Source organism: Fusarium subglutinans (assembly GCF_013396075.1).
Source record: "Fusarium subglutinans strain NRRL 66333 chromosome Unknown NRRL66333_c0000027, whole genome shotgun sequence".
NCBI classification, from domain to species: domain Eukaryota; kingdom Fungi; phylum Ascomycota; class Sordariomycetes; order Hypocreales; family Nectriaceae; genus Fusarium; species Fusarium subglutinans.
The window spans coordinates 35,524-59,642 of NW_023502090.1; the positions used below are offsets into that span (position 1 = coordinate 35,524).

General features: G+C 48.8%; 6 protein-coding genes across 6 annotated transcripts; 3 read left to right on the forward strand and 3 right to left on the reverse strand.

Annotated features, from left to right (window-relative positions):
- Positions 1–195: 195 nt before the first annotated feature.
- On the forward strand, positions 196–1,694 carry FSUBG_3047 (cleavage polyadenylation factor IA subunit; the record flags this gene model as incomplete). Its single annotated transcript, XM_036680886.1, has 4 exons — positions 196–231; positions 282–1,065; positions 1,113–1,379; positions 1,435–1,694. The coding sequence occupies 4 exons, from the start codon at positions 196–198 to the stop codon at positions 1,692–1,694; spliced, it is 1,347 nt and encodes a 448-aa protein (XP_036541295.1).
- Positions 1,695–4,748: 3,054 nt separating this feature from the next.
- Positions 4,749–8,174, forward strand: FSUBG_3048 (potassium sodium efflux P-type ATPase fungal-type; the record flags this gene model as incomplete). Its single annotated transcript, XM_036680887.1, has 3 exons — positions 4,749–5,167; positions 5,470–7,360; positions 7,410–8,174. The coding sequence occupies 3 exons, from the start codon at positions 4,749–4,751 to the stop codon at positions 8,172–8,174; spliced, it is 3,075 nt and encodes a 1,024-aa protein (XP_036541296.1).
- Positions 8,175–8,574: 400 nt separating this feature from the next.
- On the reverse strand, positions 8,575–9,662 carry FSUBG_3049 (lathosterol oxidase; the record flags this gene model as incomplete). The annotated part of the gene is made up of 3 exons (XM_036680888.1): positions 8,575–8,905; positions 8,957–9,023; positions 9,083–9,662. 3 exons carry the CDS (start codon positions 9,660–9,662, stop codon positions 8,575–8,577), a joined length of 978 nt encoding a protein of 325 aa, XP_036541297.1.
- Positions 9,663–10,111: 449 nt separating this feature from the next.
- On the reverse strand, positions 10,112–10,900 carry FSUBG_3050 (gnat family protein acetyltransferase; the record flags this gene model as incomplete). The annotated part of the gene is made up of 2 exons (XM_036680890.1): positions 10,112–10,437; positions 10,507–10,900. 2 exons carry the CDS (start codon positions 10,898–10,900, stop codon positions 10,112–10,114), a joined length of 720 nt encoding a protein of 239 aa, XP_036541298.1.
- Positions 10,901–13,933: 3,033 nt separating this feature from the next.
- On the reverse strand, positions 13,934–15,977 carry FSUBG_3051 (Phototropin-1; the record flags this gene model as incomplete). Its single annotated transcript, XM_036680891.1, has 2 exons — positions 13,934–15,382; positions 15,432–15,977. The coding sequence occupies 2 exons, from the start codon at positions 15,975–15,977 to the stop codon at positions 13,934–13,936; spliced, it is 1,995 nt and encodes a 664-aa protein (XP_036541299.1).
- Positions 15,978–20,209: 4,232 nt separating this feature from the next.
- On the forward strand, positions 20,210–21,142 carry FSUBG_3052 (uncharacterized protein; the record flags this gene model as incomplete). The annotated part of the gene is made up of 1 exon (XM_036680892.1): positions 20,210–21,142. One exon carries the CDS (start codon positions 20,210–20,212, stop codon positions 21,140–21,142), a length of 933 nt encoding a protein of 310 aa, XP_036541300.1.
- Positions 21,143–24,119: the final 2,977 nt, after the last annotated feature.

Sequence of the window (24,119 nt, forward strand, 5' to 3'; positions counted from 1 at the left end):
ACCTTGGATCTCCGTCGAGGTCTCAAGTTTTATTGCATCCCCTTGCTTTCTACACTCGTATTTATGTCATGTAACTTGGTGCTCCAACTTTATCTCATCCTTGCATCGAGCTTCTGGAAAGCTTCCAAAAGCCCCACGCACAGACACCTTTGATCGCGACGACATTTCTCTTCCGTCAAAGTCGATGTAGCGACAATGTCAATTCCAGGCCTGGGCCAGATTCCCACACAGGTAAATCTCTATCATCACCACTGAAACACCCTCTTTGACATTTATCACAGCCCACCGCCTCGAGCACCCGCGTCATCACCCTCCGACCAGCCTGCGAATGGCGCTTCCAAGTCTCCTCCCCCGTAATCGTCAAGCTTCTCTCCGGCACAGCAGAGAAAGACGGTGTCGAACTAGGCCCGAAGAACGCTTATACTTTTGCGGGCGTCAAGTCGAAGATTCTAACGTGGCACGGATGCGAGCTTGAGGTCGATGGCCGATGCGATGTCGACTCCGTGGCGGAATATGCAAATCCGACTGATAACCTGGCAAATGTGTACGTGAATCTTCATGGACAGCTTAATGATATGCGACAAAAGGCGGCGAGGGAGGGCAGAGAGGGACCGAGGGTGTTGATCGTTGGACCAGCGGATGTGGGAAAGACAACGGTTGCGAGGACGTTGACAAGCTATGCGACGAGACAAGGCTACCAACCTCTAGTGGTGAACGCGAATCCTAAAGAAGGAATGCTGAGTTTGCCTGGAACACTGAGTGCGAGCGTTCTCGCGACTGTCATGGACATTGAGGCTGTGGACGGTTGGGGCAGCACGCCTACCAGCGGCCCAAGCAGTGTGCCCGTGAAGCTCCCTCTGGTATTTTACTACGGACGAGCTTCATCTGATGAAGACCCTGAGTTTTACAGCGAACTCATGAGTAAACTGGCTGGAAGCGTGAGTGCACGCTTAAGCGAGGATGAGGACGTCAAGAGCTCAGGTGTCATCATTGATGGAATGGGTCTTCCTGAACAGAGCAAGGATGGGTATGAGCTCGTCGCACACATCGTCGATGAGTTCTCCGGTACGTCTTACTCTCATTGCTAAGAGGAAATAAGCTCACGAGACCAGTCAATGTGATTGTTGTGATTGGCTCAACAAGTATCACCGCCGAGCTATCTAAACGTTTCAGCAACGAGCGAACAAGTCTCGGGGAACCCATTAGCATTGTTCCCATCGACAAGTCCGACGGCGTCGTTGTTCGAGATGAAGCATTCTTACAGCACGTAAGAGAAGCAGCTATCAAGGAGTATTTCTTCGGCGACTCCAAGCGCACTCTCAGCCCCCTGATCCAGCAAGTCGATTTCGACAGCGTGATTGTGTATCACAACTCCGACGGTACATGACCCATGCCAAGCATTCTACAACCGGTTTTACTGACTCACTATGCTAGAACATTCTCCCAACCAGGGTGTCACCCGAGAAGACCCCTCAACGTCGATGCAGCAATGGACGTTTGCTATTATGCACGCAACACCCAAGGAGTCGCCCGATACGGTCCGTGCTGCAAGTGTTATGGGCTTCTTGTACGTGTCGGATGTGGATGAGGAGCGTCGCAAGATCAAGTTGCTCTCGCCGGTGAGCGGACGGCTAGGCGACCAGCCGCTTGTGTGGGGAAAGTGGCCGGAGCCGTTTATTAACCTCCTCGGATGAGGGGAGTTTCTGCGTCTTGGCAAGGAGTGAGAGATGGTACTGGACCTGGTCTTCGGATAAGGACATGTTTTGGCCCGTACGGAGTAGGGCCGATGGTCAATGGTAGAGAAGCATTTAGCCAAATTGCGTTTGCCGGCAAGGTTGAGACTGATTGCACAGACCGTGAATCTGAAGTCTGAGTTTGTCCAGGAGGGCGCCAAACTGATGTTCCCTTTCAGAGACACAACCGCCCCTGCGGGCGTGGAATGCCTTCCAAACAAGACCTACACTGTATCCGTACCACTTGTATCCGAAGTTGTGCCTCCCGTGCAAGCTAGTATCCGGCATCTCCTAGTTTGGCAAGTCTTGTCTCATCGCAACACGGAGGTCATCAGAGAACCCTAAATATCCCGGAATCTTGTACTCATCTTACCATTCTCGTAGACATTTCGCTACATCCATGGTATTAACGCCCACGCGAATAACCCATACCCCGCATCGTCTATCATGAATGGAGCTTTTGTGAAAAGCCAAGAAGGTGAATGAGACGCTGTATGGAGAAACAGGGAGAGCCTATCTCCATTTCACATCGTAGTGGCATGATGTTCGAGACACAGAGCTAGCTTGTCGTCGAGAAGCGGAGATACGAGCAGTCATCTTCGGCAAGCGAGGTGTTTTCAGAAGCTGTACAGGGTCTTTGGAAGTTGATATCCGGGGAAGTTCAATGTCTGGACCCTCATCAAAGCTTGGTTTAAGCTTGTTCCCCAGACTTACCCCGTTCAACTTTATTCAAGCGCTAGGGTTATCATTGTTAAAAAGTGCCATTGGCCAATGCTGATCCCGTACGGAGCAGTCGACCAAACACAACTATCGTGCTGTAATGTCTGAGCCGTTCGTTCTCCGTCTCGGCCGTCGGTGGTCGTGGCTTACATCCCGGTGCACGGCCGGTCCGGAGTCTAAAAGACGGCGCCGAGTGAGCGGCACTTGCTTGTGACATTCACACAGTGAAACGATTCCTTGGCTGTAGATCAAAAAGACCGTATCCACTAGTAGCAAGGTTACGTGGCTGTGTAGTCCTGGTAGTGCCCTTGTTGTTCAGGATACCTGATTCGCGCAATGGCGGTTGAGCATAGTCGATGAAGTCAGAGCCTGTGGCAGAACTGGGAACCTCTGAATATCTGTAGAGGAGCACCGTCATGCTTCCTAGCCTTAAAATCAAGAGGGTTGGGGTCGTTTCAGGCGGTTTTGAGAAGAGATCCCTGGCCAGGCTTGCAACCCAATTGTTAAGCTTAAATCTTAGCGTAGTTCTGGAGCAAGAGCCTCCAAAACAAGGCCGTTCCCCAGATGGCCTTGGCCGTAAATGGGTGCCAGGGTGAATGAAGGCTCAATGTGGTCATTGGAGGACAAAACAAGCATAACGAGCAACACAATGCAACGATGCAGGCTTCCATAAAAAGAAGCCAGCAAGAGTAGTGACATTCATCACCATCATTGCCAAGCAAAACCAAACTTGGCTCGTCGTAGCAGGTGATTAAGAAGAGAATTGTCTTGGCTGAGGCGAAGCAGAGGCAACGCTGTATTGGTCAAATATCGTCGTATGCCAAGCCCAAGCCATGCCAAGTTCAAACAAGCATTCTCTCATTAAGAGAAGAAGTGGTGACAATGGGACGAGGCGAGGATAAATGGTGAAACATGATTGGCCGCTCAGTGACTGATTGGTACATCGGCTAACCTCATCATGTGGATATTGTTAACTTGATGTCGAGGCGGATAAGTTATCGCCTGCTGACGACAGACGCTAATGGACAGTGATTGTGGGTGATTCTGGCACAGTAATGGTGGATGGAGATTGATTGATTGATCCAGGCAGACGATGTTTGCGTTGCCGTTGAGATTGTACTATAGCTTGTGTCGTATTGTGTTCTGTTGTCCGAGGATTTGTCCAATGGATGTGAAGCTTGAGATGGCGTTTCCAACTCTCTTCCTCTGAGCGTTATCCTTCAACCGCTGACATTAATCAAGTCGCACAACTTTGATGAATATTAGACCGTCGGTTACTCGCAGATGACGATTCGAACAAAAGAAAAGAGAAGCAATTGTCCAAGGACAGCAATTGCTGATCCGACCGACGGGCGTAGGTATTGGATCCCCTGTAACCCCTCGTGACCTTGGCAGGATAAGCTTTGATTCGTCTGTGTCCCACGCGATACCGCACGCCAAGAGGAGTACTTGGGAGTACATTGTCCGTCTATGTTGGTGTGGGATAACGACGTGTCCCGAACAAGTCGTTTGCTCTAATGGCGCCAAAGAGGCCGTTCTGGTTCCACCAAACCTAATCTCGACGATCCTCTTGGATAAGATGGATGAAGCCTGTTGGACAATTCTTCAATTGGCATTGCAGTGAATGGCTGTTTGAAGTGTTTGGTCTTGTTGTAACAAAGTCTGACCGAATCTCGCTGGCAGTTTTCAACTCAATGGCTGGAAACGATGCCATCGTCTTTCTAATGCTCTGACAATGAATCTTAACTTAGTACCTGGTAGTACCATTGGATGCGCCGACGGAGCACAGTGTGTATTGGACTGCGGGGCAGCACATGCATGCATGGATGCGTGCGTGAGTGTGTAAGTGGGAAGCTCACACTCCCGTGCTATTCACTTGCTTTCCTTTCCTTTCCTCTATTGGACTGGATTGGATCGGATCTAAGTCTCTAGGGATGGGAGGGAGAGTGAGGTTTGGGATAGTACCCGTCTCCCACTTAGACGAACTTCCTACAGAGCCTCGCTTCTAACCTCGTTGTTGCTTGCCGGCATCTGTCCGGTCCATCCTGGTTCCCTCCTACCTTGGATTGTATATAAAAGCTGCCACCCTCTCAACCTCTTTCCACGCCTTTTCCTTTCTTCCCTACCCAGATATCGTGCTTCACGCGATCTCTTCCCTAAATATTTCTTCAACTCTCTTTTCAAGTTTACTCAGAAAACCTCCGGCTGATCTTCTGCAGCCGGCCTTAACAACACCAAAAAAAAACATCTTAGCTCAGCTCCCCTCCAGCTTTCGCTTATACCAACACCCATTCGATGGGAGAAACCGAATCCAAATCCGCGAATGGTGCAGTTCACGCCACTTCCACGTCGGACTCGTCGACCGTCGCAACTGGTCAGGACGACCAACCCCCTATAGCGGAACCCCCAGACCTACTAGCCATAGAGAAGCCGATTCTTCCCCATACGCTCTCTGCTCATCGCGTCGCCAGAGACCTCAAGTCCGACGTCGACGATGGCCTGAGTAGCGAAGAGGCTGCTGCCCGCCTTGCGCGGGACGGCCCTAATTCTATCAAAGGCGCCAAGGGCATCTCTCTGTACGAGATCTTCATACAGCAGATTGCCAATGCCCTGACTGTCGTCCTCATCGCCGTGACCGCTCTGTCCTTTGCTATCTCGGACTATATTGAGGGTGGCGTCGTCGCCGCCGTCATTGTCCTCAACATCGTTGTCGGGTATGTCTTTGCTGCGTCACTCACTAGCCCAGCCAATCTGCTGGTCAAGTCTTGTCGCTTGCTGCTGCTACAACTCCCCACATCGTTGTTGCACTTTGCTACACACACCTTCTCGTTCCTGTTCCTGTTCCTGTTCCTTGTTCCTGCTGCCATACGGTGAAGCCTGTGATTTTGCCATGCGTAAGGCCAGAAGCCCCAAGCACTGAGGTCGAATCCTGTGCCATACCCTGAAGCTGACAGTCCGAATCACATCTAGCCGTACTCATTAATCTCCCACTCCATGCTAACATTATACCCGCTAGATTGATCCAGGACTACCGCGCTGAGCAGACCATCCAGTCGCTCTATGCTCTGTCCACTCCTAAATGCAAGGTCATCCGAGATGGTCACAGTGAAACTGTCAAGGCCGAAACCCTCGTCAAGGGAGACATAGTCTCTCTCGCAACTGGCGATGTTGTTCCTGCCGATCTGCGCCTGGTTCAAGGCATCAACGTCTCTACCGACGAGGCACTTCTCACTGGTGAATCTATCGCCATCAGCAAGAAGCCAGATGTCGTATTCACCGATCCCGATATGCCCATGGGTGATCGTGTTAACCTGGCCTATTCCGGAAGCTCTGTCACTAGAGGTCGAGCCACCGGCATTGTCATTGCTACTGGTATGGAAACAGAGGTCGGCCAAATCGCCGAACTCCTGCGCAAGACTAAGAACGACGACACCGAAAGGACTCCCGTCGGTCGCGCAGTTTGGAAGTTCTACCAGTTCTGTCGCAGAATCCTTGGTCTCGAGGGAACCCCTCTCCAGGTCACCCTCAGCAAGTTCGCCCTGTTGCTTTTCGCCTTCGCCATTATCCTGGTCATCATCGTCTTTTCCGCCAGTCTGTGGAAAATCACCGATGAAGTCCTTCTGTACGGTATCTGCGTCGGTGTGGCTGTTATCCCCGAGTCTCTCCTCGCAGTTTTGACTGTTACAATGGCCGTTGCCACCAAGGCAATGGTTCGCGGCAATGTCATTGTTCGTCAGATGCCTTCCCTTGAAGCCGTTGGCGGTGTTACCAACATCTGCTCGGACAAGACTGGTACCCTGACTCAAGGACGAATGATTACCCGAAAGGTTTGGCTCCGTGGCGATCTCGCCGGAACCGTTGAAGGCACCGCCAACCCCTACGACCCTTACAGCGGAACAGTCAAATGGTCTGCTGACTTGGCCGGAAGCTACCTGAACACTTTTCTCAAAGTTCTCACACTTTGCAATAACGCCACAGTCAGTGACGGCAAGAAAGAGCCCGAGACGGACTCTAGCAGCATCATCACTTCCGAAGATGCTGAGTGGAAGGCCATTGGAGAGCCCACCGAGATTGCTCTAAAGGTCTTCGCTATGAGATTCGGCCGTAGTGTTTCCGGGGGTGACACCCTGGTGGCCGAGCATCCTTTCGATTCCTCCTGCAAGCTGATGAGCGTTGTTTATGGTAACGAGATCGAACAGACTCGACATGTCTATACCAAGGGCGCAGTTGAGGTCCTCCTCACCAAGCTCACTGAGACTGAAGAGTTCAAGAAGGAAATCCTAGCGAAAGCTGAAGAACTCGCCAGCCAAGGTTTGCGAGTGCTATGTATCGCAACCAAGCCTATGAATGGCGACGCTCAAGATTGTCATGATCGTTCCAAGGTTGAGACTGAGCTTCAGTTTGTCGGTCTGGCCGGACTCTATGACCCCCCTCGCCCTGAGACTGCTGGCGCTGTTGAACAATGCCGCGCCGCCGGTGTTACTGTTCACATGGTAACTGGCGACCACATCAAGACCGCCACAGCCATTGCTTACGAAGTCGGTATTCTCAACAAGAACGTTCCCCTCAAGTCCAACACCGTCATGGCAGCTGCCGACTTTGGTGCCCTCAGCGATGCCGAGATTGACTGCTTGGACGAACTCCCCGTGGTTCTCGCTCGCTGTAGCCCTCTGACCAAGGTTCGCATGATCGAAGCCCTCCATCGCCGCAAGGCATTCTGCATCATGACTGGTGACGGTGTCAACGACTCGCCTGCTCTTAAACAGGCTGATGTCGGTATTGCCATGGGAGACCGTGGTAGCGACGTCGCCAAAGAGGCGGCTGACATGGTTCTCACTGATGACAACTTTGCCTCGATCGTTACTGGTATCCAGGAAGGTCGACGGCTTGCTGACAATATCCAGAAGGTATGGTCTTACTCTTTTCGCTTGTTGATACGATTGCTGACTGGTACAGTTCCTTCTTCATCTTCTGACATCCAATTTGGCTCAAGTCGTTCTCCTTCTTATTGGTCTTGCCTTCAAGGATGTGAATGGCAACGCCGTCTTCCCCTTGTCCCCCTTGGAAATCCTTTGGGCCAACCTGGTTACCTCATCGCCTCTAGCTCTGGGTCTTGGTCTCGAGGAAGCCTCTCCTGACATCCTTCGGCGACCTCCCCGCAGCTTGCGCAGCGGCGTATTTACCCTTGATCTCGTTCGCGATCAGCTTTTCTATGGACTCTCCTCAGGTTCCCTCTGCCTGTGTGCTTTCATGCTTGTTAACTATGCTTCGTCTGGCCAAGGTTACTACCGAATGGCGGAAGGCTGCAACGAGAGCGGACACGATGAGTGTGATCTTGTTTACCGCGCTCGTGCCACGACCTTCTCCACCTTGGCTTTCCTGTTGCTCGTCACGGCATGGGAGGTGAAGCACTTCCACCGCAGTCTCTTCAACATGGACGAGCGTGCCACTGGCCCCTTCTCCGTGTTCAAGACCATCTACCACAACAAGTTCCTCTTCTGGTCCGTTGTTGCCGGCTTTGTTATGATCTTCCCTATCGTGTATATCCCCTACCTCAATACCGAGGTGTTCAAGCACAAGGGTCTTTCATGGGAGTGGGGAGTCGTCGCTGGCTGTGTTGTTGTATATATCGTCCTCATTGAGATGTGGAAGGCTTGCAAGAGACGGTTCAAGCTGGGTCTTGACTCGCACCCGGTTACCCAGGGCCAGGCTCAAGTCTAAGCTCAGGAGGCGAACCATTTGAATCGGTGAGACAAAAGGTGTGATGGCAATCGTAGTGCGAGAAGTTAGTCGTGAGGTATGGGGGACAGGTTTTGGGATATTTGCACGGTTATCAGATTGTTTTGGTATTATACTTATTGCTATTATCCTCTAGCCAATACATTTTCCTGTCGAAGAATCCCTTAAGCAACGCTATGTGATTAAAACTGTCTATTTGATTGATTGAAAACTTTTCGTAAGAGCCCAGGCCGGAATCTCTGCACAGCCGGCGATGCTGTGAGGCCAAGGGTACTCGAGTCGTGATGTGATGTGATGGTGCCGGCACCGGAATGGTCGGTCTGTTCTAGTTGGACACGAACCCGTGGGTGAAGTATTCATAAATGTGATTGCCTGCCTGCATTTACTCATCCTTGGACTTCTTGATAGGGTTTCCATCCTTGTCCACCAAGCCCTTCTCGCGCATGACTCGGACGGCCTCGTGAATAGGATCCAGCTCGGGCATGGGAGCACGGTGAGAGTCCCAGTAGTTGTCGGCCCATGTGAAGTATTGGCCGTAGTTGCAGGTGAAGAACATGTGGTGGAGAGTGTGGTGGGCAGGACTGTTGATGAACTTTTCGAGCCAATGGCCGGTAATCATGTCGCCGTCGTGGATAAGGATGGTCCAGATCTGAACGCAGACGAAGAGGAACATGTAGAGGTGCTTCTGCATGGGGCAGATATAGACAAAGACACTGATGAGACGTTAGGAAGAGGTCAATTGCGGCGCGGGAGCTGCTACTTACTGGTAAGGAAGGGATTGGAGGTATCCGTCGACGGGGTGGAAAGCAATGGCAGCCCAGGGGGTGGGAACTGAAGCTCTTGTTAGCGCGATGTTTGTGCAAGAGAGAGAGAGAGAGAGTTTGACTTACTGATCCACTTGTGGTGAGGTTTGTGGACATACTTGTAGATACTGGGATGATGCTCAAGGCGATGAATCCAGTAAATGCCAAGATCGTTAAAGACCATGTAGAGGGCAGTAGACACGGCCAGCCACCACCAGCCATACTCATCAATTCGCGTGTACAGCAGACTGTGACCACGGACTTCACCAAGAAAGAAGGGGAGTGTAAGAAGATCGATGATGGGGATGGCGAAGAAACTAGACTGGATCTCGAGCTTGATTTGGTTCTTGAGGAATCGAGGGTGATATTCGAGACGGCGGTCAAAGACGAAGTAGTATGAAAGGGCGGCGGAGATAACATAGATGAAAGCGGCGCCGAAGCCAGCGATCAGGAGAATCGAAGCGCTCTGGCGGTAGATGTCGTCGCGCGGTAGTGACGAGCCAAAGTTGAGGGAGTACTCATCGTCAAAGTTGTTGGAAGACGAGGCGTAGCTTGTTGAGTTTCCGTATGCCTTTGGTGATGATGATTGGAGCTGCTGTTGAGGGAAAAGGTATGCGTATCCGTGATCGAAGACATACGGGTCGAGGAGCTCGAGTATAGCGTCCATGGCGGCGTGGATTTACAGCTGACTACACCAGGAGATAATTGCAAGAGAGTGTGTGTGAAGATGAAGGAGAGAAAGATTGATAAGAACAACGGAAGGGACTGAGATCATGCGATTTTCACATCCATCCATCATTATTAAGATTGAGCTCCGCTGAAATCTTGCCGCCAGCGGTGTCTCTTCCTTTCCTCTCGGGGCCGGGGACACGATTCCAAGGGTTAATTTCAATGGATGGCGTAGTACCCACAGGGGTCCCACGCTCTGTGATGGATGGAAGAAGGGGGGTCGCTAGGGGCTCGCTAGGCCGTTGTACCTGGATTTGCACATCTTGATCTTATCGTGATTGGAGCGGGGACACACCCAATTCCCGAATTTTCTCTTTTTGATTTTTCTGGAAGAGAAAACGAATACGAACTAGAGAACGGTACGCTTACACAGGACAGATTGGCGAATCATGCAACACGGATGCTGGGCTGCCGGATCATGCTATCTTCCACCTCGCGTATCCCTCTGTACTTGTCCTCGATATCGATAACTCCGTCTGTATATCCGATCGCCTTTTCGTGCTCGGCGATCCTGTGCGCCCATTCCTCGTTGTCGACCGTCCATGTCCCCAGCGACTCGAAGCCGTGCTTCCTGTAGAGGCCGTGGCCCTCGACGGAGGATACGATCAGCGTCGGGGCATTAGCGGCGTCGGCTTTTTCGGTAACGGACTGGAGCAATTGGCCGCCGATGCCTTTCCGTTGATGGTCTGGGTGGACCATGAGATGCATCACTTCTATGTGTACATACGCCGCACGCATTAGACGCAAGCCACTTTTCACAATAAAGAAAGAGAAACACTTACCAAAATGATCTTTCCCATCAACGGCTTTTTCTTTCGATGCATCAATCTCTTCACTCCTCTTATTGAACCAATCCCACAGCTCCTCCATGTGTTTCTTAACCGTCCATACCGACGCCGCGGGCTTCGCGTTCGAGTTCGGCTTATTAATCTTGTCTTTAAAGACCTCCTTGTAGCGCACAAACCCGACTGTCTCCCCCGCCTGCTCAGCTACCAAGAAGTGCTGCTGCCCCGGATCCTGCAGGGCGTTTCTTGTCGCGAGGGGGATCAGATCGCGGGGATGGAGCTGGAAGAAGGCGGCGTAGAAGTCGTGGTAGAATTTAAGTGCCTCGTAGTGGATGTTTGCGATTGAGTCGCTGTCGTCGATTGTGGCGGGGCGGATTGTTATAGATGCCATTGTGTCTGTGTTTTCTACTAATATGAGATTTAGATGAGTTGGTGTAAAAGTCTTGGCTTAGTTTTTATACGTTTATTATGGAGATGCCGATTGATGAGGCGATTGGGAGAGCGGTTTGTATGATTCCCAATGAGGAAGCTGGTGTTTTGGTCATCTTGATCACTCCGTGTGAGTCAGCCGGCGACAATCCTTTGATAGCGAATCTTGAGAAGGATTTGCGATACAGTAGCATCGGATTTTAGTGTTGATGCCGTACATCGATTGAGAAGTTGCAGATTATTCAACGGTCTTGTAGATTAGTAATTTCTATAATTTCTTATTTATTCTAGATCAGTTAACAATAGTGAACCGATAAGAGGCAGTCAGTTACTTGATGATATATGAACATGCCTTTGATACGCGCGAAATGTTCCCTCGTTTTTTTAGAAATCGCCAATGGTAACTGCCTTTATTCGCTGCCAATATCATATTTCACGCGGAAATTCAATACATCTCAAACGCTCACTTCTTCAACTCTCTCGTTCCGCTCTCAGACCTTTTCTCCTCCTCCACAAGCCCACGGAATGGTCACGCCAAGACATCCAGATAAACGGCGATGGTAGATCGGATTCTATGTTGACCAAGCTGGAGGAAAAGATGAGCAAGGTCAAAAAGGGTACGGACCAGTACCAGATGGGACGCCCGACGTTTATCGTGGGAATGGATGTAAAGAGAGTCTGGGACTCATGGCTGTTTTTGGTGAAAGGAGAACCAGACTTTTTTTTCACTCCTGGCCAAATCTTTCAAGCATAAGGAAACGAAGCGTCTACCAGACTATCCCAGACAAACTACTCCCAAGAGAATAGAGCTAAAATAACATATGAAACGCGACGGGCATGTCAGTTACTCCATACTCAATCAAGCGATGCAGCGCACTCTGAGTATGCGGGACTCGTGGAATTTATCTTCTTCTTGCTTTTCGATAAACCAGGCTCTTAAGAATGTGGTTTAAAAATACATAAATTGATCTGATCGGTGCTCTGAAGTGGTGGATGAGCCGCCGTGGTTGGGATTGAAGTCGCAGTCAAGATGAATTGGTTTACCTCGGCCGGCGATGTATTGTACGTCTGTCCTGGAGTTGAATTCCTGTGTCAAATTAAGTCAAACGCCACCAGGTTATATTTAGATAGGTAGATCACATTTAAATCTCCCTTATAAGGGCCAGGACGATGATGCTTAGCTGAGCGCTGCCTCGTTTCCCCTTAACATCACTACGCCTGCTCACCAGGAGTTCATCATTTCATCTTCAGACAGTTGACTTTCTTCCGAGTTCAAGTATACCGTCAAGAAGCTAGACGACATGCATCTACAAGGTGCTTTCAACGAGGGCTAGCAAAAGGCATTGGCACTTGTCCACAGCACCATCGCGGTCAACGTGGCATCTAGATTGCAGTTGAAGGCACTTCAGATTCTAGTATTGATCCACCGATTGAGAATTTGCGGGTTGTTCAACGGTTTGGCAGATTAACTAGTGATTTCTACGTTTCCTCATTGATTCTGTAACGATCATGGTGGTCGTGTGTTCACTAGGTGAGGCTTGGTTACATAAAGCTCAACTTACTTCTCATGTCATCATTGGAATGAATAGGGACTTAGTAATGTACTGGGATCGAATTTTATATTCTCTGAGTTTATGAGCCTTTTCTTGACATATGTCCTGACAGTCAATTTACTCTTGACAAGTTACAATGCGGCTCTTTGGCACAGCAAACCCCTGACAGTACTCAAAGGCACTCGAGCCGCATACTTCGACTGTTACGATCACGGCCTCTCTCAAATAGATGATTCGGGTTGATTCTACGGAGCAGGAAAGTTGTCATCCTGAAATATCATACTCACAAGCTTGACGTTTGCGCCGGTCGCGGGTTGGCGCATCGGGGAATACCAAATCATGAGCCATGATGAAATGTTAGGGGAGCATATTATGGATTTAAGCAGATTGCGACTTGTATTCTAAGTGAATCGAACTACAGAGGGAAAAGAGAGATCGTTGGACTTGGGACCAAGGTTAATATTATTATATGTTAGAAGGTGTCAAGTCACAACACTACAAGACTAAGAGAGATTGCTCAAGTTACCATTTCAACCCTCAGTGACTGAGAGTTGGATGAATGTATGACTATTTTGCATACTTTGGTACAATCTTGCTATGATCTCGAGTATCTTGCCTAAGATATTCTCACTATCTTGTCTAAGCCTTTGTACACCTGTTAGCAAAAAGGTCGACCAACGTTCAAGCCCATATGGAGTTATCAATTCATGTCTTTTCTTCCATATTAAATGACTTATTTATTGAGAGTTGATATTGGATAAGAGGCAAATAGAGTCTATTCTGCCTGGAGGGGGAAAAAGCTAATGTGTTATTTTTACCGAGCCGCCTAGATCTATCTCACCGAGTGGCGAGTAAGTTGATAGCTTCAAATCAATAAATTCCCTATAAGCACGCGACCAAGCCTCTTCAAGCAAGGCCCCTAAACTCCGGTCCCTAACTCACGGCCCGTCAAAACCAGGGGCCAACAACAGAAACAATAGCGGCTGTTCCCCCTCGGCCCCGACAGCTCAAACGCCATAGATCACCCACCGCCGTCGGAGATATAGAGAGCCAACGGATCGGAAGTGCCGATTACCCCTTCATTGCGGTTGTCTTGGCGGACCGTTGGTGGGATTTCCCCGTAGGTTTGCTGAACTTTGGTAGTCAGAGGCTGTTTTTGGGTCGTGACATGGACTTCGGTGCAGTGCTTACGCTATATGGCAATGGAGAGTATGATTCATGCGAGTCCATCAACACATCAAGTTTGGTGGAGGAGACCTTGGGATACTGAAACAATTCATTGTAGTAATTATAGTCGTAACTTCATTCTCTTTGTCGTTAAGAGTACGTACAGGTACAGGTATAAATAATCTTCAAACATCCCCTAATACAATGCAAAAAATAAATCTTCATCCAACGCCCGTATATTATACCATCGTTTCGTCTTTCCATTCATCACGTGTTTAAATTGGTGACACAATCATTGCCACATACTTGACATGTCCTTCAGTATCTTTGAGAGGTGTCCAGTGGCTCATCATCTTGGCTGGCTTTCTTGGCGATATCTCTCCGCTGTCACCACTCAGAGTTCTCGTCATATTGGCCCGGCGAGGGATGTGGTTTGCGAGTGCGAGGTCCAACGAAACAGACTTTCCATCGCGGACAACAAGATCTCGAACCGTCAATTTGAAGGCCTTGGTAACTGATGGTAGTGTAGATTGCTCAGTGAAAATATCAAAGATATCCTTGCCGATTATAGTATCGGCCGACGTGCCCAGATCGAGAGCATCGAGCATCTCTTTGGAGTAAAAGGAGACACATAACTTGGGTGGGTACTTCATCTCCTGGTCGAGAGGCATTGCGCCCAAAGACGCTGGATATGAAGGGACATGCTCAAGAACCATGTATCGGGCGTATGTCGTCAGAAGCATTTCGGGTTGGTTAGAGAATCTCCTGATGACGCTTCGTGTGCTGTAGGTCTTGTCAAGTATCGTGGGTCCAGCTGATGACCGTGGTCTATCAGAGCTGCGACGTGGACTCAGTGGTGGCGACAGAGGAGGCGGCGGCGGCTTTTTGAACGCTTTGAAGAACCCAGACATCTTTGTTGCCTTGAATTGACTGTTCTTGACACTAAGAACCTCCTCAGCTTCAGGCTCGCCTTGAGATCCGTCACTAGCCCAGCGAGAATTGCTCCGTTCTGGCGCCTTGTCTTCCTCTGCAGCACCGTACGACAAAACCTTTAGAACATCATGTGTGTCGTGCAGCGAGGATGATACGTCGATTTGAGCACCCATAAAGAACTTTGTTTTACCAGCGGTGTCGAGAAGGGGGCAAATGAAGAGAAGGTTCCAGAACGGCGTTCCATCTTTGCGGAAGTTGAGGAGCAGTTCCGTACACTCCTCGTTGCGCCAGATTGCGGAGCGCATCTTGGCGATTCCGTCTCGATCGGTCTGTGGCCCCTGAAGGAAGCGGCAATTATGTGCCAAAACCTCAGTTCGTGAATATCCTGTTAATTCCTCAAACTCATTGGAAGCAAAGATGATAGGATTTCCAGATCGTGTCGGGTCACTGAGGCAGAATGACCCCTTAAGGCCGGGATAAGGGTTTGGAGGTGAGTCGCCTTCTGCGTCGAGGGAGAGAGCCAAGCTGGTACATTGCGACAGTTGCTGTTTGACGAAATCGGGAAAGATCTCCCTGACAATGCGTTGTTCGATATATGTTTTAGATTCGAGAAACATGTTTTCCAGGCTGGGAATGAGTGATGTTGTGAGATGTTTGATGTTCGTGTTGAGAGCCTTGGACATAGGGGAAGGCAGATTGATTGGCGAAGTTGCGGTGATGGATGTATACGAAGTTGATATTGTCGAGAGTTGAATGACAACCTGCTCCAGGGATTGGATATAGTCGCGAATCTGCTCATGATTAGAATCTCAGAGGTGATATCTCGTCTGCTCATCTTACCTTCATGAGGTAATCAACATTCTGACCAAGTCCTCGATTGGCGGCGAATCTCCATAATTGACCACTGGCAGCATGATCGGCCATGACCATATCAAACATCTCCCGCCCAACAAGATCAGGAATAGGCAACTCGCCGGAGCCATCTGACTCAGTGAAAGCGATACTAGATCTTTGACTTCTAGACGATGTAACAGAGTCAATGCTCCTCAACCTCTCACCCGACCACTGGCCCAGCCCGTTACTATACATGCCGGCACGCGGTGTGCCATCAGGGTGGTAGTCGGTATATTGTCTCAGAATGTCCTCATTGGTGTGAAGTGAAAGGCCTGAATTGCTGCGCAGGCGGTAGGATGAGAATTTAGCACTCTTGGGGCGGTTTGATCTGCTGCTTTTGGGTGGTGCTTGAAGACCCCGCAGAGATGAGGTGACAGAATCGGAGTTGTTGTTGTTGGAGAGTGTCGATGTTGTGGAACGACGACGCTCGAAATCGGGTAGAGATGGCATTGGAGGAGCTTCGAACGACCGAAGAGCGTTAATTGTAGGCATCTTGTCTTAATTATTATGCCCCTCCACAAAAAGGGGATGGACAAGTCGGGTTATTGCTTTATGTCTCGGGAGTGGTGGAATGCAATGCGATTGTGCGACACAAGCGTAGTGGGTTATTATAACGGTTGCCGATTGATGTTTGTTTATAGCGCGCCAGAAGAGAAAAAAAGGATAATTAAAATTTGAGTATTTGTGCTCTCATTCAGTGAGAGAAAAGAACCAAGAGTTGTTATTGTTGAGAGCAACAGTGTAAAGCTTAGAAGACCATAGCGGGTGAGTGAGGTGTTGGTGGGAGGTTGTAAGTTATCAGATTGGATTGGATGGAAGACGAGAGAAGAAAGGAAAGAAGGAAAGAATGGGACCCGAGCGCAACGAGAAGTTAGAACAACAAGAAAGGCAAGAGTAGCCCAGGTAAATCAACGACAGGCAGGATAGACTAGGACCCTCGTTCAATCGCGAGTCGCGGAGCAGGAGCAGCCCACGATCGCTTAATACCACGGTAGCAGGCCCAGCTCAGGTCGCAGTGGAAGAGAACGACCCAAGACTGACTCGCTACCTCATGCAATTCAGTGGATCAATCACAGGCTACTAAGGTGAGCTTGCGGGGGCGGGCCAAGTCGGTTCGAGCAAATCCTTGGCCGAAAAGCCACTAAAGAAACCCAGTGGCTTCTGCAATGCTGGCCCTCGGGGGGAAAATTTAAACGACCCCAAGTACACCAAAATTCGCTGGTGTGAGGGGTCGTTTTTTATTTCCCCCCCTAGGCTGGGTCCCCTTTTAGCGCTGCAGAAATGCAGATAGCACATGTTTTTCCGGAAGACATCCATGCCTGCCCCGTGGGAAAAAATACTGCAGAAGGCTTGCCGCCAAAAGTCGCTGTGGTTGTTCTGGTTTTTATTGTCCCCTTTACGAACGAGCTGAAGACTTGCATTGAGTTTGAGTTTGCAGGGGTTCAACGTGCATTGATTGATGATAAATCCATTTATCATAAGACTCTCTGTTCAGTGACTGACTCTGCTCTGTGTCTTTGCCTCTCGGACCCTGTTGACTGAGAGACAGACTATCGAAGCTAACAACTGACCACCAGCGGATCGGTCCAGAGCTTGCGGTGGCTAACAAGAGGCCTCGATCCGTTTGCGGGCTGGTCGCCCAAAAGAGGAAGCCCCCAAAGAAGAAGAGAAGAGAGAGCAAGCTAGCGATCTGCGATCCGACAACGCGGACCCATTCGTTGTCATGCCATGTCATTGTCATTGTACTCTGAGTTGAGTCAAGAATCAACGTCTTTTTCGTTCTCCTCCTCTTCTGGCTCTTTTCTCCGATTACAGGAAATACTCCCGTTCAAACTCTGTTCCTTTGAGGCGTTAAAAGGTTACGTGGTCTTGGGAAATGATGACGACGAAGGGTGAGGCCGGTTTTATGCAGATTGATGCAAACACTTTGGGAGAAGTTAATCAAGCAGGATCGACAAGGATAGGCCGCCCTGCCACTAACGAGAGTAGTGAGAGAGACAGAACCACATGCAAGAGTGTGGTGGAGTTGCAATTGACAATTCATCTGAAACATTGAGGTTGCATTAGAGACCCTTGTTTTTAATTCTGTTCAATTAAAATAAATTAACCAGTGACACTCTCATTAATCGTCTTACCTGCCCAACTCTCGATGATTATATATCATCAAATCGAACTACCATTTTTGGCATTCCCCTTCGTTCAAGATAAACTTGAATAACAGTGATTGCGTGACCTCCTGCCAAAAGGTTCAAGCCACATGATCGACAGGCCAAGGTGCATCCCTGCGTCAATCATCTCAACATGGTAATGACGATGCAAAGAGAACCGAGGTATATCATCCCCATCTCCATCTCTCTCTCTCATCGTCATTCCAAATTCCTCACAAATGCAAATGCTGTCAATCCCGTTCAACCAAAAAATAATACGCCGAACCGCGTCGGCCCGTTGAACAGATTGGGTTGAATACGATGAAATTAGTACCACACCGTCATGACTGGCCCTGTTGGTCCTTTCCAAGATTGATCCCTGTAGAGCGTCAAGCGTTAAACCCGGCAATTTGGTCTTGTTCCGGTGCAAGGCTGTGTTTTTTGCTTTTTTCCCTCCAATGTTCTTTGACGTCTGCACGTAGAACCCAGGGATGCTGGTCTTGAAGATTTGAATTAATTTACTTTTTATTGCTCACGCGACTGATGAATGTCATCTGGCAGCTGCAGTGGCACCTCGGATACTCTACCCCAGTATCCAGGCGTGCTTGGTTGCATTCGCCAATCGAATATAGGGCCCCATCCCCCGATTATTGGCTTGCTCGGACCTGGTGGTTTGTGCTTCTTGTTATTCATGCACATGGTTCTGATCCCCTCACTGCACAGACTTTATCAGAATGCGTAAAGGGTCCCGGACACAGCACAAATTCAGTTCGAATCCGACGGTATCAGATATCGCTGCGGCTTTTTGTGATGGCGTTGGCCGTGTCGTGTCTGTCAGTGTATCAAAGCGTTGAAACAGCTCGTTAGTACAGACTAGGCAGTTCTGGTACAAGCACCTGCATATCGTTGACCCTCACGACTCGTCTGCAGACACAGCTGAAGGGAATTTTAGCTGCATGAGTCGCAAAATGGTCTGATACCGAAAAATCCTTTGCGATGGATCGGTGCCTTCCTGCGGGGGAAGGTCTGAAGCTGTCTTCGTATGCTGAAACGCGCCGGCGACTGATTCCGGGAGCGCTAGAAGTTTAAACGTTGGAGTTGGCCGAACCAAGAGATCAGGTTAGACAAGACCTGGACGTTATCGGCTCGGAGGCGAAGCTAGATTTCTGAAAGACTTATGGTTAAGTAATACAGATAGTAGTCTTTGATTGGAGGAAGCATATAACTTCCAATATACAAGCCCAAAGACCAAAGAACTACAGTTGTGTGCTGTAGACAAATTGGATGTCATTCAACGTTCGATTAGCTATTTTTATTGCTGTAGTTGCTGTAGGCATTCTAACAAAGAGTCGACGACAGTTCCTGATAGCGTTCCAATATGACGCTCCATGGTTTGTGGCATCCAGGGTAGATTTAAAAAGACGAGGTTTTCGTGGATTACCCTATTAGGGCCCCGACAACATTCAGCACCAAACGAGTATGAGAGATGTCGATGATCCAACGAATGATCTACTCTGGCTCTGATAAATACGGTTGCTGAAGCTTGATAGCAACCACTTGACGGTCCTAAGGTGTCATATGAAGAATCAGAATCGATAACGAAATCAGATAACATCCGGTGCCGCTCTATCTAATAAGAGAATTAAGAGGATGGAAAATTGGGGTGGTTGTTTGTCTGACGCCGTAGGATCGTCAAGGGGATAGGACGTCTATACCCAGTCGCTTCTGAATGACATAATGTGGTTATCCGTCACGCTATTTGCTATGTTCGACCTATGTCTTCGTTGACTCTGGTAGATAGTGGGAACAAGCAAATGCTTCGTTGGCGATCAAGCTGAACTCAACAAGTGTGATTGCAATAAGTGTCAAATCGCCTAAGCTGTTTGTTCGATCGTTAGTTCAGCTAACGAGATGTTCAGATAGCCTTTGGCATGGTGTATACGGGAGGCTGCATATGTTTGCTAAGGATCATCCTATTCGTGACACAAACACTAACTCCTTGTAGTCTCCATGATCATTTGGAATGGAAATGCTTCGTATTTCTCCATTTACGAAACCGTAGCGATATTGAATCTCTTCATATCAAGCATAGCCTCTTCGCATTTGACAGTATCTCAGCATGAAGTAACTCCTATATCGTAGCACACCATGTTTTGTCATGGCAAGTTTCTGGTCCTTCTTGACCGCTTCATTGGTGTAAATGAGTTTCTATCACTTCTCATATTCCTTAACTCACAGAACCTAGAATCTCTCATCGATATCATCAACTCAACTAGATCTGCAGCTCGCCTATATGTACAAAGAACAAAAACGCCACAGGATGGAACTGTTGATCTCAACTCTGAGAATTGCAGTCTTATTCGTATCCTCTGTAGACGAGCCTGCATATCTAGGTGCAGAAAAGTGTCGGTCAGCCCGGCACAATGAAGCAGACGAAACGGCATCCTGGGAGTTGTAAACAGTCAGTTTATAAACCATGGAAGCCCTCTTTAGTTCCTAAGTCATCTCAAGACTCTCTTCCATTTGCTGTTAAGATCAAAGTTCAGATTCCATCACATCCAACTTCAAACCAGAGTCATGTCAGACTACAATCCAGTCAAGGATCTGGGCCTAACCTGTCCCTATGGCGGAATCTTCTACATCTGCGCTGACGATCCAGATCGCTTCATCGGCTGCTGCACCATCAACCCCTGCGGCGCGCGAAAGGGCCTCTGTCCTGACAAGAGTCTCAGATCAGCCAGCTTCAACGCGACACTTCAGCACGAGTTCCTCCCCCAGGCTTGTATCAACGACAACGTCGATGTCAGTTGGTACGCCTGCCTTGGAGAGGCACTTCCTTTTCTAGGATGCTGTGCTGTGGATCCTTGCCTCCGTGGTGTTTGTCCTCAAAGAGATCTGAGAGCAGCGAAGTTGAGCGATAAGGCCAAGAATGCGCAGGACTTTCTTGATGGAGATCCTGAGTATGTGCCATGGCCTACGTCTTCTGCCTTGACAGGATCAGGTATATCCTCAAGCAGTCTGTGTGCCAGCTTGACCACTGCAATGGCGACCATGATCTCCAGCTTCATCACTTCTTTTGCCACGGAAACAACGATTGCAAAAATCACCTCCACGGTTACAACAACGACCTCTGCCATGCCAATCTTGCCCACGGAAGCTCCAGATGCACCTCCCGTGGGACCCAAAGGGCACGGCTCGAACTCGAAACTTGCATGGCTGGTGGTGATTCCCATCACCTTATTCCTTTGTTACTGTGTCTGGAAGTATAGATGTATTCCTCGATGTAGAGCCAAACTATCCAAAGGAAGACCTGAGCAGAGAGATGAACAGGAACACCAACACGAGCAACAGCAACAGCAGGAACACGAACGGAACCCGAACATTCTTCCATATCCAGTAACCGATCAAATGCCCACAGAGGATAATTTCCGGCACATTGGGGAACGTTCAAGCAGACAAAACCCACGAACAACCTACGAATATCCACAGAACATCCAAGGCCAACGATAGGAGAATGGCCCTGCTATTAAAGAGAAACGACACTCGAGTGACAACAAAGAAATTCGATCCCTCGACATGCAAAGTGGCTCGAGTCAACAAGACAGAGACGCCAGTGTGCGGCGAACAGTTCCAAACGAGCCGGAGCTGTGATAGCTTCCGCTGAGGACCCGATAAGGAATCATGAAGTTCATATAAATTCTCGAACTCTCAATCCACTCCTTCTCCTAAGCATCATCATCCCCTAAGAGACATCATCACCTCAAAACCATCATTCCCCAAAGCTGATCGTCTAAAGATTGCCATCTGCTCAAAGCCACTTTCCTCTAAAGCCTATCATGAGTACACCGATATGTGAGCTTGAAGGTAATGCACCAGTAAGTGATAGCTTCGCAGCGTTAGCAGCATCAGGGGCTCAATTTCCTCTAGCCAGGCATTTGATGACTCAGTCACAGCAGGACCTACAACAACTTGCTTCTGACGTCTCAGCCAGCTATGAACCAACCAACACCATATGGATCCGGAACTTTAACCAACTCTGCGACACACCGTATCCTGAGGAGGGCCGTTTCCATTACTTCTCGCATGACCACTTCAGCCATGAACGAGTGGTGCCGGTGTCAAAGCCTCGAGAGTTGGTGGAGTCAATGAAACGTTACCGGAGACAATGGAGAGGTAGGCAAGCTCATAAAAGAATTGCGGCCATCTCTAACGCTCGAAAACCACTTGCAGAACTGGCTCTCTCTGCTCAAAATTGGCGATCTTCAGGAGATAGTTGGCCACCCCCAATGCCGAGACGCACTCGTAACAAAATCCGGAAGCTTCAAAGGCCTGGCAGTATTAAGAGTGGTAGAGATGGGATTTGGAAATTGAAATTGTGCGTTTGAGAGCGTTGCGATAGGAATATTTCGATTTCATTTGTGGTGGATTTACATGATGTCAGTGGAGGTTGACACTTCTTTGAATGGACACACAGTTGAAGGAACAGAAGAATGAACAGGGTTGGAGGTCTTGTGAGCATTGGCCAATACACGAAAATAGAACAAAAAAAAGGTTGAGAAACTTGATATAGATGGAAGACCATCACCCCTCCCCATTTTCCATCCTCCTTCTTCTGCCCAACTTGAACACCCCATAGTAAACTCATCCGTGAACATCTAACAGGCCTTGTGGAAACTTACCTGATACAGCAAGTTGTTGTTTTGCATGTCACTTCAAGTCAAGACGCAAGATACCCTCCGATCGATGTGAATAATCCCGATCTGCCATACATATAGCCTTGCTATGGAACTCGGAAGTTCTTTACGAACAGCCCTATGAGATATCTCGGATGACACTCTCCACACGTGGATACCCGTCAAGACATTGGACTGTTGTATCTGAATCAACGATGGTAAGAGGATGCGACCTAGAGATATCTCCGCGTCGCAAACAGCTTGTCTTGGAAATAGTAGTCATGTCACTGCGCGTGGATCATGCGTGCCAGACAAGGCCATGTCCACATACAGACTAGGGAATCGATGCTTTATATGAGAACAGAGATCCACTCCCAATGAAAGTCTTAAGAATTCTAGGCCTTGGACTAGTTAGTTGGTGTTCAAGAGCTGTTCGGGCACGCGGTCGTGTTAACTACTACAATGCTTAAGCACTTAGAAGCCAGCTCATTCCTATGCCAGAACGAACATTGTCTCGATTTCACTAGAAATTTCGATGAGCCAATCAAAGTCACCATCGGCGGATCAGAACTTGGATCGATCTCTGTTTGTTCAGCGTTGTTCTGATAGTCGCGTACAACGGGGACGCAGGTCTGGAGAAAGTCGAAGGAGTAACTGCTCAGGAGAGCTTATTGCGACCGCCAAGCTATTATACATTCTAATAATCACAGATTTAGAGTTGTTATCCATCTCATTGATCCTCTAAGTGGAAATAATGGTAACATCACTGTATTCCGCAGTGAGGAGCATATCTGACCGACACACTTTGCTTAAGCGAAGCCTTCGCAGAACATGAACGGAGATTATTAAACTCCGAATAGTATTGAGCAGCAGCAGATATTTTGCCGTAGAATGATAGAAAGGCCAGTAGAAAGAGCCTTTGTTATTAAGGTTGAAGCGAAAGCCTTCGCAGTGGGCGACTGGAATGCAATACGTTTGGTCTGGTGTTGATCAAAAAAGAACTTTCACAGGCAGGCTGAGAACAAAGTCGGATCATGGTTACGCAACTATGAACAGGCAGACAAGACGCCTCGAGTTGTTGATGAACGGTGATTCATAAATCAGCTGCTGAAGGCAAAAATGGCGAATGGTGATGAAAATCGTCAGTGAGAGCCTTCTCGGCTTCAGTGTTTGTACCTGGGGCTTGTACACACGCAAACTTAAGAAGAAGGGAAACGTGACGGATTCAGCACCAGCCCTCGTGGCAAACGTTAGCTAGGCAAATCTATTATACCTTTCGGTCCTTCTTGGTGACCGAGATGCCCGACAAAGAGAGAAGATCATAGTGAAAGGGTTTCCAAATCTTTGTCAGGAACCGAGGCGGCGCTCTTCTTGACAAGTGCCCTAGTGTCTTAGTTGGGCAACCCTGAATCATGTCCAGGAACAGGCGTGTTGGTCCCTGGCCTAGAAACAGCCAGGTCCCGGCTGTTGGCTCACTAACTAATTAAGTTAGGTAGTTGTTTGCAGGCCCGTTTGTCAGCCATAATTATTTGGGTAAAGACGGATACAGAAAACAGTACCCAGGAGAAATGCGGGAGCTGCACTGAGGGGAAAGATTGTGGTGAGAGATACAATTCATATTTGTTGGCCCCTCACCAACGCCAAGACAAAATATCTCGGCACGAGCCTTGGTTGTATTGATCGTGTGAGATCTCCATCATGGATGAAATGCCGAGGTAGCAATAGCTAGAAAATTGGGTGTGTGGGCCTGGAGGAGCAGGAATACATCACACCTTAATATAAGGTCTCAAAATAAAAACAGCAAAGATATACTA